The sequence below is a fragment of the Coloeus monedula genome (genome assembly GCF_965178545.1).
Source record: "Coloeus monedula genome assembly, chromosome: 18".
NCBI classification, from domain to species: domain Eukaryota; kingdom Metazoa; phylum Chordata; class Aves; order Passeriformes; family Corvidae; genus Coloeus; species Coloeus monedula.
The window spans coordinates 12,159,765-12,176,887 of NC_138798.1; the positions used below are offsets into that span (position 1 = coordinate 12,159,765).

The window sequence follows — 17,123 nt, forward strand, 5'->3', positions numbered from 1 at the left end:
GCACCCTGTGAGAGCAGCTCATCCCATGCCATGGTGCCCACCACCCTCACCCCTCTATCATGCTGGGGAGGGTTGGCACAGGAATGGCACAGTGGTCTGTAGGTTGGTTTGTGGCTCACCAGCAGTGACTATGACCGTGCCATTGCCTCCTGCCTCTGTGAGAAGCTCCGATGCACCCAGTTCCCCTCGGAACAGAGCAGTGTGGGATGAACCCCACTGAGCCCTCTCTTAAAAAAAGACACAGTGCAGATGACTGCAAATAAATGCTTTACTAGGAGCTGGATATGACATAACCCTGCTGGAGGGTAAAGCCCCCTTCCTGGAGCAGCTCTCCCACCTTTGGGACTCAGCACATCTACCCTTAGCACCTGGCGCTTTCTGCTGAGGGTTTCATCCTGTCCCATGCAGGCGGGATACTGCTGCCCAGTGCTGGGAGCAGCTAAACCTCTGGGCACAGCAAAGGACTGCAAGGAATGCTGCTCCTCCTGACTGGCCAGGGATAATGGGCTTCAAGGACGGGAGGGCATCAACCAGCACACAGGCCTGTCAGAATGCCTACAAGTACCCAGGAAGCCCCTGCTTAAGGCTGAATCTGCCTAGGGCGTCCCCGGGGCAGAGGCTACACAGCACCAAGCAAGAGCGGGGGGGAAAACCTTTGCCACCCTGTGACACCATCCCCAGCTGCCATAACACCCTTATTCCCTACACTGGAGACTGGCTGCAGGACCCTGACTCAAGTGTGGCACTCCTTGCTAGAGGTCTGGGTGTTCTTCCTTGTCACGTTTGGGTGGGGTCTTGCCACGAGCGGTGGGTGCTTGGGGGGGCAGCAGTGTTGGCAGAGGCTTGGCAGGGGCAAACTGGAATTCCTCCGGCACAGGGGCATCAGGTGTCTCCTTGCGGTAGAAGCCCAACTCCTGCACCAGCTGGTTGATCTCTTCCCGGGTCATGTCACTCAGGGGAATTCTCTGTACCCAGACAGGGGCTGTAGCCTGGCACCTGTGGGGCACTGACCACCCCAGGCTCTGTGGCAGCAGGTGCTGCACTGCCCACTCACCTCTAGCTCCTCATACCGGTGGCTGAGAAGCACAAGCTCAGGGTCAGCACCAGGCAGGTGTTTCATCTCCAGGTTATGGCTGGGCAATGTGTCAAGGAGTGGGCAGCACTGGTCAGGCCCATGCAACCCCCATGCCCATCTCCATGCCCATCCCATCCCATCCCATCCCATCCCATCCCATCCCATCCCATCCCCTTCTATGCTCTTTCACATCCCATTCCTGCCTATCCTGTACCATCCTCCATCCCAGCCCATCTTCTCTCATATCCTACCCCCTCCCACCCCATCTGTTCTGTCCCGCATCCCATCCTTCACTGAATACCATCCCATTCTGTCCCCCATGTAATACCATTCCATCCTCCATCACATCCCCCAACGACCCGTCCTCCACTCCCCACCAAACCCCATCCTCCCTCAGCCCATCCCCTCCCATACTACATTCCTTCACAACCTGTCCCGCTCCCATCCCATCCCACAGGGACCCCAGCGCTGCAGCCGCCGCCGGTGGGTACTAGAGCGGGATGTCCTGGGTGACGAACGCCTTCACCTGCGGAGAGTGGCCGGCCGGGCCCGGCTCAGCGCGGGGAAGCCCCGGCTCCCCAGCCCGGCCCGGCCACGATACCTACCTCCCTGAGACGGTTCAGCCGTCACCCGCCGCAGGTCTGCGGGAGGGGACACCCCATCAGGCACCCGGCGGGCACCGGCTGGCCCCCAGCGCGCCCCGCAGCCCCCGCCCGCGCTCACCTCCACCTTGCCGTGGGTCAGGTCCCGCAGCACGGCCCCGCGGAGCCGGGGGTGCTCCGAGCCGCCGCCCGCCGCCAGCGCCGCCACCAGCAGCAGCCACAGACACAGCCCCGACGGCAACGCCCGCATCGCTCCCCCCGCTGCCACGTCTGGCGCGGCCCGAGCACGCGCACGGCACAGCGCATGAGCAGCGACTCGCGCACACAAACACGTGCACACACAAACGCGCGCACGGACATGCGCACACACGGACATGTGACATGCGCACACACGTACGCACCGTGTGAGTGGCGCGTAACTCCCGCGAGCACGCACCGTGCACAGACCACAGCACCACACAGACCAACAGCACCACCCACAGCAGCATGCACACAGCAACACACACACCGTGCACAGATCGACACACAGAGGCCAACATCACCAATACACACACACAACACCACACACCAACACCACCAATACACGCATTGTGCACAGACCATTGTGCAACACCACACACACAACAACAACTACACATAGACACAGCAACACACACACTGTGCACAGACTGTCACACAGACAAAACACACACCACCAACAACCCACATACCCCAACACCACATGCCAAGACATACATGCCAACAGCACACACCAATACACACACCCCAACACCACACACCATGTGCACAGACCAACATGCACACCAACAACACCACACACCCCAACACCACAAACACCATCTCACACCTGCACCGCACACACCCCCATGACACCTGCACTGCACACATCCACAGTAGGCACACTGACACTGACATAGTGCAAAAACATGCAGAGACACCCATGTCAGTGTGTGCATTCACACACAGCTGTGCACACTCACACATCCTCCTGCATACACAGCTGTACACACACACATGCACAGGTGCGTGCACACAGTCCTGCATACATCTATACGCAGTTTTCACAATAGCACATGGGTACAGACACACTGCTACCCCCCTTCCAGTTGCTCCCAGCCATGCCTACAGCTGCACATATTAGCCTACACAGCAGTGCACCGGAACACACCAGCACCTCAGTCACATGTGCAGTGGTGTGCACACACATGCTGATCTACATGTACACCCAGCTGTATGCACACACTGCACACACTCATCTGAGGCACATCCATGTGCAAACCATCATGTACCCTTGCACACACCCATCTCAAACCCCTGCCCCCCACTGCAGCTGCACACAAACACCCATGCACAGGCACATCCCATACACAGGTCATGGGGTCTTGGATTGACTGAGGATGGAGGCAGATCTGGGGTCTCTCTGGTCCCATCACCTGTTCAGGCAGGGTCACCCAGAGCCAGGGGCCAAGGACAGTCTCCACGTGGTTTTTGTGAATATCCAAGGATGGAGACTGCACACCTTCCTAAGCATCTTGGGCCAGGGGAAAGTGTTTCCTGACATGCAGAGGGACCCTCTTGCATTCTGGTTTGTGCCTGTGGCCTGTGGTCCTGCCACTGGGCACTCCTGGGTAGAGCCAATCCCTGGCCCCTACACTTTCCCTCAGATATTTATCTACATGGATGAGATCCCCCTGAGCTTCCTCTGCTCTGGGAGGCACAGCCCCAGGTCTCACAGCTTATCCTTATATGAAAGATGCTCCAGCCATTTCTGCCTGGGGCCCTTCACTGTACTCCCTCCAGCATGTCCATGTCTCCAGGACTTGCTCTTGGGAGCTCTGCACTGGACACGGCACTCACAGGCGCATTCGTGACGTCCTGTGACCTGCTGACAACACCCCAGCGCAGCCCAGGATGTCATTCACCTGCTTTGCCCTGAGGAGACGCTGAGCCCATGGTCAATGTGGTGCACTTGCAAGGACAGGTGTGCAAGGACACGTGTTCATGCGCAAGGACAGGTGCGCAAGGACAGGTGTGAAAGGACAGATGCGCACACGCAAGGAAAGGCTTTCGGGGGCAGAGGGAGGGAGCGAGGCAAGAGCGGTCACGTGAGCTGGGCGGGGCGGCAGGTGCGCGAGGGGCGGGGCCGCTCCTGCGCCTTTAAGGCGCCACGCAGGTGGCAGGTGCTGACGTCATTGTGTGGATGCGTCACGGGGTGGGGTCGCAAGGTGCGTGGGGCTGGGTCGGGGCCGCTCCGGTCTCCTCCTGCCGATGGACCCGGCCAGGCGCGGCAGCACCGACCGGGGCCCGGCCGCCGGCGCGGGGTCCCGACCCGGCCCCTCGCGCGGCCCCGGGAGCGCGGCTCGGCTCCCGGCCGATGCTGGGGTTTCGGCGGCGCCTTTCCTCGGCAGCGGCGTCCCGGGCGGCCGTAGGAGCTCCCGACCGGATGCCGCGTGCGACCCCTTCGGGCACGGCTGCCCGCGGCGCGCAGGGACCGAGGAGCGGCCCCCGGCCCGGACCCCGCCGGAGGGGCTCCCGCTGCCGGCCCTGCTGCCCCCCGTCCCGGGCGGCCCCCCGTCCCCGGCAGCGCCCGGCCGAGCCGCCTTCCCCGCGCCGGGCCCGCCGGAGCGGCGGGAGATGCTGCCCAAGGCGGAGTCCAGCGACCACATCGCGGCCTGGGCGGGTCCCGCCATGCCCCGCGCCCCCACGCTGCCCAAGGCCGTGTCCAGCGAGTTCCTCGCCGGTGGGCGGGTGGGCCTGACCCCCCGAGCGGAGCCGGGCGAGCTACCCGTCCTCGCCGGGCCCCTCGGCCGGCTCGGCCCTGGCGACGTCTGCGATCCGCTGCCGGACTGCCCGGACCGGACCCCGGAGGACGGCACGTTCCGGTGAGTGGGGCTGCGGGGCGCTCGCGGGGACGGGGCTCGCAGTGCCGTGGGAGCAGCACCCGCTGTGCACCGGAGGTGCCCCCTTCTTCCCACTGTGGCGGGTTCAGCAGGATTGGCGTGCGGGGCTGCAGGCATGCTCCTGGCGGGGAGGATGCCTGGTACCCACTGTTCGTGGGGGATGTCGTGATAGAGACATCGACTGCAGAGTGGGTGCCACCTACCCCCGCTGTCCCCGAGCACTGGGGCTAGCGTGGCGCTGCTCTCCTTCCCTATTGAAACGTGTCCCTTGTGTCTGAGGCTCCTCCTGTCACTATCAAAAGAGCCTGCGGGCCCTTTGCTGGTGCCCGTGCGCAATGGCATTAATGTGTTGTGATGGATGTGGCTTTGCGTTGGTCAAGGACACCGCTGCGGGGCTGCAGCACTGCTGTCGCATGTACTGCCCTGGCCTTTGTGGCTGGCAGGGGCTGGGAACAGAGATCCGGGTCCTTTTCCCCGGGAACCTGAGCTTTCCTGGAGAAGAGGGGGGGAAGCGGTTTTCCAGAGACACCCTGTCTTGCAGCCTGCCTGCTGTGCCAGCCTGCCTGTGTTAGCTGGTGGTGATGAAGACAAGGGCTCTTTGTGCTGATTTCTAGAATTTCAGGTGCAGATCTCGGGGGGTCTTGGAGGCAAGGACCTGTCTCCCTCATATGGGAATTAAGGACCTGGTGTATATGCCATGACTAAGCTTCAGCCTTGGCTACTTCTATTGCTAGCAAAAAGCTTCCTTGGCAGAGCTGGGGGCTAAACAGGGGTACAGAGAACCCCTCCAAGCCCCCATGTTAGCTTATTCTTCCTTTGTCCTCCCAAGCATCACAGTGGTCACCTGGAATGTAGGTACAGCCATGCCCCCAAATGATGTGACATCGCTGCTGCACCTCAACACGGGCGAGACAAACGATGTGGACATGATCGCCATCGGGTAAGAGAATGAGGTGCGGCTCCCCCTTCTCCTTACCCTCCCCCCCTTCTGGCAAATCCCCTTTTTGGGGAATCCCCAGAGCTCTGGCAGACAAGGAATGGAAGCTTCAGCCTCCCATGGGACATGGGGAGTAGGGAGGAGTGTGCATCACAAATGATAGCATATCAGAAAAGGTGATGGAGAATCAGCTCCTGGTAGAATGGGAGTGCTGAGAGGAACTGAAACCCTTGAGTACTGGTTAGACTTGAATCCTCATCAAGCCTGAGGCTGCCTATGCTGGGCCAGGTGAGCCCTGCTCTTGCTGTGAGCCGTGGTGGTCCTTGGGTCAGGTCTGTCAAGGCAATTGACTCACCTGGCTAAGTCCTCTGGGAGCATTCTCCTCTCTGCTTTTGCATGTGGCATGCAGGCCTCAAGGGCATAGATCTGCTGTTCTCCCGTGGCTGGATTGGCTCCATGCCCCTGGTACATAGACCTGCTGGCAGGGCAGTGCCACAGCACTGTGGTGAGGCTGGTGAGGTGAGGGTGGCTGTCCCTCAAGGACTGCAGTGGTATGTGAATTCCTGCTAAGGCCAGGGATGTGTGGTCCTTGCACAGGGAGCAGGAAGCAGCCTCTGCCTATAGATGTGAGGTGTAAGAGCTGGATCTGCCTCCAGGACTGCCCCAGAGCTCCCAGCCACAGGAGCATAGTGGTGTAAGGGCTGAGGCTGCCAGGGCTATGATGCTGTGTTGGAGCCAGCCTCCCAGTCCCCTCAGCCTTGCAGGCCAGTGGAATGAGTTTATGTGGGCTGCAGAGGTCAACCTGAGCTGCATGGATAGGGTGAGGGGTGTAGCTGACAGTGAGGGACCTGCTGGGACCATGTTCCGGCCCGGGCAAGGTGTCCTGCTTACTCCTCACTTCCTGGCATTTCTGCCTGGCTGCGTCCTTCCTTGGACCTGTGTCTTTGTGCTCCAAGCACTCAATATTTTTGGGCAAGACATTTCCTGATTGTGCTGCTCTCTATGGATGTTTTTCCCTCTCTTCATTAATTGCTGAGCTGGGAGGAGCACTATTAACTTTCTGGTTGCTGCTGCTCCGAGCTGTGTTGCTCAAATACATCTGGACACTTGGTGCTGGTGGGACATGACTTCTCTGTAGAGACTAATTTGACTGAAAGGCCCCGTAAGCTCCTCTTGCACCTTGAGATGGGCTTCAGGCTTCTGCTCAACCCTGTGCAGCTTAACTGCTTCTGCTTTAGAAAGGGCCAAGGCCTCCTGGATTCAGGGCCACTTGTGCCTCCTGCCAGCACATGGCCCAGAATCACTGGAGCAAAGACATGGCTGGTTTGTGCTCTAAAATCAATGTCTTCCCTTGAACTGCCCTTCCCACCCTGTCCTGCTGCCCAGCATTGTGCTTTGGCACCTCTCCTGAGTTCTCACTAACTGGGACACAGATGCTTTCCTGGTGTGGCTGAAGGACCTGTACATTTCCTCTCAGGCTGCAGGAGGTAAACTCCAAGATAAACAAGCGCTTGAAGGATGCCCTTTTCACAGATCAGTGGAGCGAACTCTTCATGGATGTGCTCAGCCCCTTCCACTTCATCCTGGTAAGGAGTCCCAAAGGAACTGGCAGCTGGTGTTCTCTCTGCCTGCCAGGCAGGTGGGACACAGAGACAGAGAGCTGGACTGCAGGATTGAGGGAGGTGCGGTGGGAGAGCTGGCTGGAGAGACAGCCTACAGCCATCCAAGCAGCAGGGACCGCTGCTGCATCTCACCCAGTGAGTTGTTTGGCTTGTGTCACTCTGCTCCCTTTCCTGTGCTTATGCTTCCTCTCTGGTGCTTTGAGGTGACTTTGTTGCTGACTACATTGAACTACGGTGAGGAGGTGAATGTGGGAACCGGCCTGTGCTGCTGGCGGTAGCCTGCAAGGCTCTGAGCAGGCTCAGCTTCCCCAGTCAGGTTCAGCTCCCCAGGGCATTTGCCTCAGAGCATACGTAAGCCCAGTATCACTGAGGCTCAGGTTTGGCTGTCAGTGTTCAGGAGGGTATGCGCAGATCTCTGAACCAAATGTGCTGTTAGTCACCTGTGGGATGGGGAGGCACACGAAGGGTGGAGGTGCTGCCCCATGGCCTGGAGCAGGGGAAGTTGTCCTGCTGTCCCTAGGCTCTCTGCCATCCTACCTCCAGCCCTTGCTCCCATTCCAGGTCAGCACAGTGCGGATGCAAGGTGTGATCCTGCTGGTGTTTGCCAAGTACTACCACCTGCCCTTCCTGCAGGACATCCAGACAGACTGCACCAGGACAGGGCTGGGGGGATACTGGGTGAGTGTGGCCCTGGGGGGAGATGGCAGGGGGTTGGCTTCCCAAGGAGTCATGGGATCCTCTTGGTGCAGGGCAACAAGGGTGGGGTGAGCGTTCGTCTCTCCATCTTCGGCCACATGGTCTGCTTCCTGAATTGCCACCTGCCAGCACACCTGGAGAAGGCAGAGCAGCGCAAGGAGGATTTTGCCACCATACTGCACATGCAGCAGTTTGAGGGGCCTGTGGCCAACGGCATCCTGGACCATGAGTGCGTACCCCACCACTTTCCTCCCCGGTCTGGGCTCTACTGCCAGTCCCAGTTCTTGACCACATCCATGTAGGGTCTGGGGTCTGTCCCCTGCATCCCAGCACAGCCTGGAGATCAGGTCTTGCATGCAGAGCTGGCCCAGCATGGACTCAGTGTGGTGGCATAGGTGTTTAGAGGGGTCTTCGTCTCATCACATTCAGGGCTGGTACAGCTCAAGCCTTAGTAGCACTGTTGGGGTTTGGGACCAGTGAGGCAGAGGGGCCAGCACAGTCCTGGTGTCCTGGCTGTGCTGTCTGAATCCAACGGGTGCCTCACTGTGGACATTTTCACCCTCAGGTTCAGCTTGGGGAAGTCTGGCCCATTTGGCTAACGATGCTTGGTCCTACCTGCGGAATCCTGGCGGCTGGCCATGCTGCCAGCTGAGCACTGACCTGTGCCAGTCTTCCCAAGAGCATCTGGGCTGTGGGATAAGGCTGCCCCTAGGCTGGGGACATTTTACCCCTGCTGTGCTGGCTCTGGTAGCCTCAGCCCTTTCAGCCTGTTGCCCTCGCTCCCTTCCACAGCCTCGTGTTCTGGTTTGGGGACCTCAATTTCCGCATCGAGAGCCTGGACATCTGCTTTGTGAAGTATGCCATTGACAGCAATGTCCTGAGCCAGCTCTGGGAGAAGGATCAGGTGAGGGACGGGCATGCTAGCAGCCTACACTGGACCCCAAGCAGTGATTGACTCTCCCCAAAACTGCCCATGCAGCTGTGGGACAGGGCATGTCCTCTTGCAGCCCATAGGACAGGAAGGGCCCTGGCTCTCATGTCTCTGGGGAGAGGAAGGGACAGCAGAGTCTCAGGTCAGTTTGGATGGAACTGGGCACACTTCCCTCATCAGTGAGTGAGGAAGAGCTGAGGCATTGAGTCTACAGACTAGCTGCTGGCATAGATGGACAAACCCTGAGAGCTGTGGGAGCTGGCAGGAACGGGATAGGGATGTCACAGTGTGCGAGGGTGGAGAGATCCTGGTGGGGTTTGCAGAGGGGTCTGGTTATGGGGGCTGCTGTGCTCCTTGATGTGCTCTCTTCTCCACAGCTGAACATTGCCAAAAGCACCTGGCCTGTTCTCAGAGGCTTCCAGGAGGGACCCCTGAACTTCCCACCCACTTTCAAGTTTGATGTGGGCACCAACAAGTACGACAGCAGGTAGGAGAGGAGAGCTGGGCATGAGGTGGGGCTGAGAGATGCAGGAGCAGTGGGAGTCAAAGCCAGGGTGGGTGCTGGTGTGGATGGGTGAGGAGAGCAGCCATGCTGGGGTGGGCACAGGCTGGACTGGGATGTGATGGCAATGCTGGTACCAGTGCAGGTCTGTCCCTGCAGCTGTGCTGAGCGGAGTGCCAAGATGAGCTGCATCCCCTGCCCACATGTGGTGTAGTGCCAGGGGGAGGCAGTTTGGGTCAGAGCCCACTGCCCGGCAAGAGATGCTTCTCTGTGCCCTGCAGTGCCAAGAAGCGAAAACCTGCCTGGACTGACCGCATCCTGTGGAAGATAAAACCTCCCAGCAAGGGGTGGGGCCCAGGTGGGCACCGGCCCAGCCAGGGTGTGCTGTCAGTGAGCCAGCTGTGCTACTGCAGTCACATGGAATACACGGTCAGCGACCACAAGCCAGTAGCTGCCATCTTCGCTGTGCAGGTGAGCACTGTCCAGGGCTGCTGGGAACACAGGCAGGACCTGCAGGGCTGGGATGCCCAGCCTTGTGTGTGTGGGGCTTACTTCTGTTTGGCAAGCTCAGCTGCCTTGCCCCTGAGTGGGGGCTTCTGTGGGTATATGCACAGGGGCCCTGGGCAACAGAGGCAGCTCTTTGCCATGCCCTTGCTTACCATGTACCTGTCTCTGACAGTTTGCTTCCAAGGTGGACAAGCCCCAGGTTGAGATTTATGTGGCTGACGAGTGGAGCAGGCCTGAGCAAGCAGTTGTCAGGTACAAGATGGCTGTTGGCTTCCACCGGAGCTCCTGGGACTGGATAGGACTCTACCGGGTAGGGGCTTGGGGGCTGCTGGGGCTGGAGGGAGTGGGGAGCACTGCACAGCACTGTGGGGTCCCTTCTGAGTTACCCCCCACCAGCGAACATGGTGAGGGCATGGAGCTGTGCCCTCCCCCTGGCATCATGATGTGGTCCTGCTTCAGGAGGCTCAGGTCTAGCAGTTCCCTCTTCCTCCTGCTCTGTGGGCCCCACAGGGCCCCAGGGCACACATGGGGGGGTGCGAGGCAGCTCTGGGTCATCCTGTGTGAGGCAGAGGGGGCTGAGCAAGAGGAGAGTGAAGGGTGATGGTGCCGAGTGGGGCTCACATTGCCCCACTCACCTGTGTTCTCCTATGTATGTGCACAGGTGGGCTTTCGGCACCCTAAAGACTATGTGTCGTATGTCTGGGCCAGGAGTGATGAGGGGGAACGCTGTCTGGAGAAGCAGCTGTGTGCACAGGTGAGCTGGGGCCAGCCCTGCTGTCTTGCTGGCACTTCTGCCCCATGGTGCATCCCTTTGTGCCCCTGGATGGGGGAGGCAGACACCTCGTTACTGCTTTGTGCTGAGCCTCAGGCAGGCTCATGGTGTTGGCAGTAGAGATTTGTGCTTTTGGCTGGGGCTGGAGGTGGGGTGGGGAGCATCTCTGTGCCAACCTTGGTGCCCATCAGGTGTCTCTGGGCTGCAGGTGATGTTCTCTGAAGAAGCACTGCCTAAGGGGAATGGCGAGTACATTCTTGGATACTACAGCAACACCTCCAGTAGCATAGCTGGTGTGACTGAGCCCTTCCAGGTAAGCACAGGCAAGAGGTGAGGGGGAGGGGGAATGGGTGTGGAGGAGTCTCTGGATGGGGGAGGTCAGTTGCTGTGGTACCCAACAATCCCCTGTGAGTGTCAGCCAGCAGTGCTGATGCAGGGGTGCAGATCTCCCTACCCAGGTCAGAGGAGGGCAGCAGCTCCACAGACAGCTCAGGCAGCAGCTCAGAAGAGGATGACAGTACACTTGTCCTCCTGGCCCCCAAATCCCGCAGCCCCAGCCCAGGCAAGATGAAACGGCATCGGAGCCGAAGCCCCAGCCTGGCCAAGTTCCAGGGCCTCATCCTGCGGCCATCAAGCCGGGACAGGGGTACAAGCCGCAGTCCCTCACCCCAGAGCCGTCGCAGCCTCCCCAGGAATATCCCTACAATCCATCTGCCACAGGAAGAGCTGGGGTACCATGGAGTCAAAGGCAAGGAGCTGGGACAGGCAGCTGAGAGCCTGGAGGGCAGCTCTTTCTACCAGACTGTGGAGGAGCAAGGTGGCCTTCGGCGTGTCTCTGCTGACAGCCCCCTGGCCAGGGCTGACCCCCGGAACCTAGGCCTGCTGCCTGCACTGCGCCTGGAAATGATTGACCAGGCCCTGGGCCGGCGGTGGGAGAGCACAGACCAGGGCTATTATCCCTGCCGGAAAATGAGTCCCACCAGCCTTCCAGGCTGTGGCACCTCCCCAAAGGAGGGGCGCAACCCCCAGGAACTGGACAGACATAGCTGTGCCATGGGCCACTGATGCAGTGGTTCCTTCCCTCCTCCCCATAGCGCGCTTGCTGTGTGCTTTCCTCTGCCACTTTCCTGCTGAGACACTCCCTCCCTTATTTATTGCAGTGATTACTCACCCCTGTTGTGTGCCTGGCAGGTAGAGGCCCCCCCTGCTGCCCCTAGCCCAAGCTCCTGCTCTGGGCAGGGCTGTGAGGTGACAACACAGGGGAGAGTGGGCAAAGCTGGTCTAATATGGTTTGGGGAACCCCTCATGAACTTCCAAGTGCAGGACTCTTATCCCATGGGAGGAGTGCTGGCCTCACACCTGAGGTAGCACAAGAGGCCAGGGCAGGGCTCTGGCAGGAATGGCGATGGGCACAGAGCGAGGACCACCACAGGGTACCCTGGAGATCAAAGCTTGCTCCTTCCCTGCTCTACCACTGTGCCTCATCCTGAACATAGTGCAAGTGACAAAATAAATGATTCTGCCCACCCCAGCTGCACTGTGCTCACTGCTGGGAGCAGGATCAGCCCCGGGGTGGGGGCCACAGCATGAAGAGGGGGCCAGCAGGGTCAGCCCTTGCACCATATACCATGCTCTGACCACCCTTTATTTCTTCTGCTGCATGCAGGTACTGACCCCAGCCCTCCTACTTTGCCTGTGCAAGAAGGTTAGTGTCACACCTTACTGCTCAGGCCCCCCAGTTGAAGGGTCACCAGTCTAGGAGTGGGGGACCCTGCCATTCCCCCTGCCCCATAGCACACCAAGGAAGGACAATGGGTTTTCCCATTCCTGAGCCCTCCTATTTCTTTCCCCTTGCTTTTGATGCTCATGGATGGCAGCCACAGTTCCTTGAGAGGCTTCTCAGGCTCTCTGCCTGCTCTGGCTGTGGTCCTCAGCTCTGTGCAGTCATGCCAGCAGACATGCTCAGTGCCATCCTTTGACTCGGGGACCAGATCCCAAGCAGCTCCAGGCTGCAGCACAGCACATCTTCCTCCCTTTCCTTCCCAAGGCAGCGTTGCTTGGGCATCATCGAGGCACTGTGTGGGGCCAAGTACCTGGTGTGTGCTCTATGACCAGATGCTGGCACTGCTCACAGAAGGTGCCTCCTTTGGCTTGTGTCTTCCAGTGTGGATGCTTGGCCTTAGAGCTCACAGGCAGAGGGCCCCAGCCTCTTAGAGTCTTTTTGAGCTGTCGTGCAGGTACAAGTACAGCCCTGGTCACTGTGGTACAACTGTCAAAGAAGCAAAGCTGTGAGCATCAATGTAACCCTGCAGCACCAACATCCACTGCCCCTGCCCTGCAGCCTGCTTGTGGCATGGCAGAGCAAGGGCCATTGTGTGCACTGCTGCTTCCTGCCCCACACAGGCCCTGGCCTCTTGACCTCGCCACCTACCTGTGCTGTGACCCCCTGCCTGGGCTGCAGGCAGCAAGCAGCTCCAGAACAAAGCAGTCCATGGTGATGTGGTCAGCCAGGACAGCCACGTCCATGTCACTGCACTCCCTCACCCTGTGGAGGCACCGTGCCAGCCTGCAGGCACAGGAGAGCAGGTGTCAGCAGGTGCTGGCCAGGGCAGGCATCCCACCTCCTCTGATCCCCAAATGTGTGTATGCACACAGTGCCCTCTTACTCCTAGACTCACACCTGCGTGTGCAGTTGCAGTGGAGGAGTGTCCGGCTGTCCACGTTGTGCAGCTGGTACCTCACCTCGTGGGGTGCAATCTGGTGCGCACACTTACCCAGATGCTTGTTGCACCTGCACCCCCTGCCTGGGCCTGAGGAGAGTGGGGAGGTAAGAGGCACCCCAAGCACATGACCCCACCAGCCTGAGGCCTTGGGCCACCCCTCCTGAGGTGTGCACATGCTGCCCACAGTACCAGCTCACCCTGCTGCCTACGCTCCTTCACAGCAGGTATGGGTGTGGCTCCACACTGTGCTGTGATTGGGCTAGGCCCAATGCTGCCATACCAAGGGCGTGCTGAGATTCCAGCCCTTTGCTCTGCTCCAACCAGATCCTGTCCCGACACGGTCAATGCTGTTGTGGGGCCAGGCTCTAGCTGCCACTGCACTGCTGGGTGCCTGGTTGTAAGCTCAGCCTTATTCCTAGCCGATGCAGGGGTACCTGGGCCCTGCAGCTGCTGGGCTGTCTTAGGTCTCCATGTCTGGCGGCGCCCAAGCTTCACCCTCAGTTGCTGTCGAAGCTGCTTACGCCCAGTTCCCTTGTCTGGGGGCTGCACAGTGAGGCTGCCCCTCTCCTCTGCCGGCAGGCTGGGGTGGTACTGACTCTGCTGCACCATCCTGGCCAGAGGCACTACACCATAACGCTCACACCTGGGGACACCATGTACTGTGAGGTCCTGCACACCAACCAAGCCATGACCGGGCAGGCAGTGGGGCAGGGCACGCTCAGGGCCGGGGCACCCGGGCACTCACCCTCCCCACCAGTGCCACTGGACACACTCCTCGCTCTCTTCCAGCACAAAGCAGGGCACCTCCAAGAGGTTGAAGAATGTGAGGCCGATGATGTTGGAGACGGTGTCGTTGATGGCGAGCAGGCACCGCCGGAACCTGCAGGCAGGGACCGGTGAGGAGGGCGGGGCTCCCCAGGCCCCCCGCTGCCCCCACGCCCCTGGCCCCGGGCCCACCTGGCGTCGCAATCGCAGTGAGAAACGGTGTGCAGGCGATAGTTGCGGATGCCGTAGCTGAACTGCAGCGCCGTGATCTGCGCCCAACACTGGTCGTGCTCCCGACAGCACCGGTCGGGGCCGCGGAACAGCCCTGCGGAGGCGCCGATGAGCGCGGCCCAGCGGAGGGAGACTGGGTGCCACCGCCGCCCCCCGCCTCTCCCTACCCAGCTCGCTCCAGTTCCCCGCCGAGTCCCCCGCGCCGCACCACAGCGTGCCTGGCAGCGTCCAGCCCCGGCGGCGGCGGCGTTGCGGTCCCGGCGTCACGGGGTCGGTGCAGGCGGCGCGGCGCCGCCAAAGGACTGACAGGGCCCGGCGCAGCGCGGCCCCGTGCGCGGCGGGCGGGCGGTGCGCGCAGGCGGCGCGGAAGGCGCGGGCGAGGCGCGGATCGCGGCGGGCCCAGCAGGCATGGAGGCGGCCGGGGGCGGCCCAGACGCTCTCGACCAGCACGGGGCCGGTGCCGGCACTCAGGAACGCCACGTACCACGCGCCGCCCGCCCCCGCCACCTCCCGCGCACACACAGCCCCGCCGGGCCAAGCGCGCGCGCATGCGCACAGCGCCGCGCAAGCCAGCGCCGCGCGCACCCACATCCCGCACGCCGCTCCGCCCCCCGCTCCCGGCTTTAACCCCGCGCCTGGCGGCGGACCCAGGGCTGATTGGCCCGCGCCGCGCAGGCCCCGCCTCACCGCGGGGGAGAGCGGCGGGGTGCGGCCGGAGTCCCAGCCTTGGCGCTTCCATGCCTGGGCGGCCCCTGCTACATGCATCCCCACCCCACGCGCTCTCTCCCTGGGCACCCATGAGTGTGCTCTCACGTGCACGGCTCTGGGTGCGTGCAGGTATGCACAGGTGCCTGCACACTTACCTTGAGCACACGCGTACACACGTGTGTGAGCGTATGCCCATGTGCCGTGCATGCCCAACCTTGTGTGTGTCCCGCACAGGCTGTAGCCGTGTCCCTGCTCAAGTGTGCACTGCGTGCAGTCAGGACACACAGCACTGTCCTGTCCAGCCCGTGCCGAAGCAGCCCATGGCCCAGGACCACACCTGTTCGAGGGCTGAGTATCCCTGAGGATGGAGCCTCCACAGCCTCCCAGTGCAAGTCCTGCTACTGCCTGACCTTCACAGTACAAAGGTGTTTCCTCATGTTCAAAGGAACCTCCCATGTCCGAGTTTGTGCTCATTGTACTTTGTTGCAGTACTGAACATTAGTGGGAAGAGACAAACTCTTGTCTCTTTGCATCCTCCCTGCCTGGCTATTAACAGGATCCCCCAAAATTCCTCTGCTCCAGCCTCAGCAGACCCTGCTCCTGCAGACACTCTACACAGTACAGGTGCTCCAGTCACTCCACCACCATCACGGCTCTTTGCTGGACTCACTCCAGCAGGTCTGGGTGAGTGATTGCCCAGGTGATCCTAGCTAGAGCAGCATGGCTCCCCTAGTGCTCCCTGCCCAGCTTTGCCTGGTGCAGCTTGGGTGGCTGCCGTGAAGACACATCCCTGGCTCCTGCCTTAGCCAGTGCCCAGCAGTATCCCAAGGTCCATCCCTGCAGAGCTGCTTTCCACCTGGTGGCCCAATTTATGCTGGTACAGTATCCCCATGGGAATCAGGATCTCTCTACCCTGGAAATACCCTGGGAGAGTAGCTGGGCTGTGGGGCAGAGCTCACTCCCCACCTATCCCAGGGCCCCAGTGCTCCAGGGAAGCATTGCTTAGGGCGGCCAGTGGGTCTGGTAATCCTGTGCATCACTGCTGCATCCCAAAAGGATGCTGGCCCTGCTCTGGAGAATTGGCCCACTGAAGTTCAGATGCACCAAGGAAGGAAGGAAGGAAGGAAACCATGGTTCCCCTGGTGTGGCTCTTTCTTCCAGGGCTAGTCTGGAGTCATGTCTGTGTCCAGGCTGATGCTCTGCCCTGCTGGGGTTCAGGAGGGCCACGGGAGGTGGTCTGTGGAGCCCTAACCCTAATCCAGGGACACTGGGGGCTGATGGATGGGGCTTGGCAGTGTAGGTTTATCTCACCTTATCAGGATTTCCCTGACAGCAATGCACCGCAGACAGGGCAGAGTCCACCCTGTGGCTGTGATAGGGCTGCTGTGAGCCACCAATAACATCACCCCAGGTGTCACAAAGGTCTCCCCTGTCCTGGCAGCTGTGTTCATGAAGCTGGATGAGGGCTGGCAGGATGGGAACTGGCATACCAAGGCTGGGGAAGGGCTCTGCTCACGGGTATCCCAGACGTGGGAGAACCAGCTTTCCACCACCCCCATAGGGATCTACAGAGGCCTTCTACCATGGGCTCTGCCACACTGTGCTGCATTCCTGTCCCAGTGCCCCTGGGGCTGCCCTGTGCATGCGTTGTGCCCCCTCATGCCCAGCACCCTGGGGCTGCCCTGTGCCTGGGCTGTGTTGGCAGCCCCATGGGGCCCCACAGGGAGGGATCCATGGGGCAGCAAAGGACAGCCTTGGCTGACAAGTGTATAACTGTGTCAGGGACCAGGGACACAAAACCCAGTTTGGGTTTGTCTGGATGATAACAGGGGATAAGGAGGGATGCTCAATGCTTTGGCCTTCACTGCCCAAGCAGCCAGTGGGTTACAGGGCTGGCTCTGCAGCAGAGCTACCCACTGTGTAATCACGCAGCTACTGCCCTGCTGTCAGCTGCTGGCAGAAGGCTGGTGGCTGGCTGGACAGTGAGGACGTGGGGCTGAGCCCTGGGCTACCCATCCCTACAGGTAGCACTGCCAGCCCTGCACCCAGCTCTGCTGACGTGGCTCAAGGCTACAGACAAGGCCAGTGCGGGGCTAAACTGCCAAGGACTCGGGGGCTGAGCCCGCAGTGGGGGAGCACTGAACTGTGGTGG

At 60.6% G+C, this 17,123-nt stretch overlaps 3 protein-coding genes across 3 annotated transcripts; 1 reads left to right on the forward strand and 2 right to left on the reverse strand.

Moving 5' to 3' along the window:
* Positions 1 to 523: 523 nt before the first annotated feature.
* On the reverse strand, positions 524 to 1,930 carry SELENOM (selenoprotein M). The gene is made up of 5 exons (XM_082293682.1): positions 1,799 to 1,930; positions 1,681 to 1,716; positions 1,567 to 1,601; positions 1,055 to 1,133; positions 524 to 965 (listed from the first exon to the last, which is right to left on the reverse strand). The coding sequence occupies exons 1-5, from the start codon at positions 1,925 to 1,927 to the stop codon at positions 753 to 755; spliced, it is 492 nt and encodes a 163-aa protein (XP_082149808.1). The 5' UTR covers positions 1,928 to 1,930; the 3' UTR covers positions 524 to 752.
* A 2,015-nt stretch (positions 1,931 to 3,945) lies between these two features.
* Positions 3,946 to 11,609, forward strand: INPP5J (inositol polyphosphate-5-phosphatase J; the record flags this gene model as incomplete). Its single annotated transcript, XM_082293429.1, has 12 exons — positions 3,946 to 4,559; positions 5,407 to 5,517; positions 6,992 to 7,100; positions 7,698 to 7,814; positions 7,886 to 8,061; positions 8,625 to 8,736; positions 9,141 to 9,250; positions 9,547 to 9,736; positions 9,945 to 10,082; positions 10,434 to 10,526; positions 10,753 to 10,857; positions 10,989 to 11,609. 12 exons carry the CDS (start codon positions 3,946 to 3,948, stop codon positions 11,607 to 11,609), a joined length of 2,496 nt encoding a protein of 831 aa, XP_082149555.1.
* Positions 11,610 to 12,608: 999 nt separating this feature from the next.
* On the reverse strand, positions 12,609 to 14,854 carry PLA2G3 (phospholipase A2 group III; the record flags this gene model as incomplete). The annotated part of the gene is made up of 7 exons (XM_082293430.1): positions 12,609 to 12,813; positions 12,976 to 13,110; positions 13,225 to 13,354; positions 13,465 to 13,910; positions 14,013 to 14,147; positions 14,225 to 14,357; positions 14,431 to 14,854. The coding sequence occupies 7 exons, from the start codon at positions 14,852 to 14,854 to the stop codon at positions 12,609 to 12,611; spliced, it is 1,608 nt and encodes a 535-aa protein (XP_082149556.1).
* Positions 14,855 to 17,123: the final 2,269 nt, after the last annotated feature.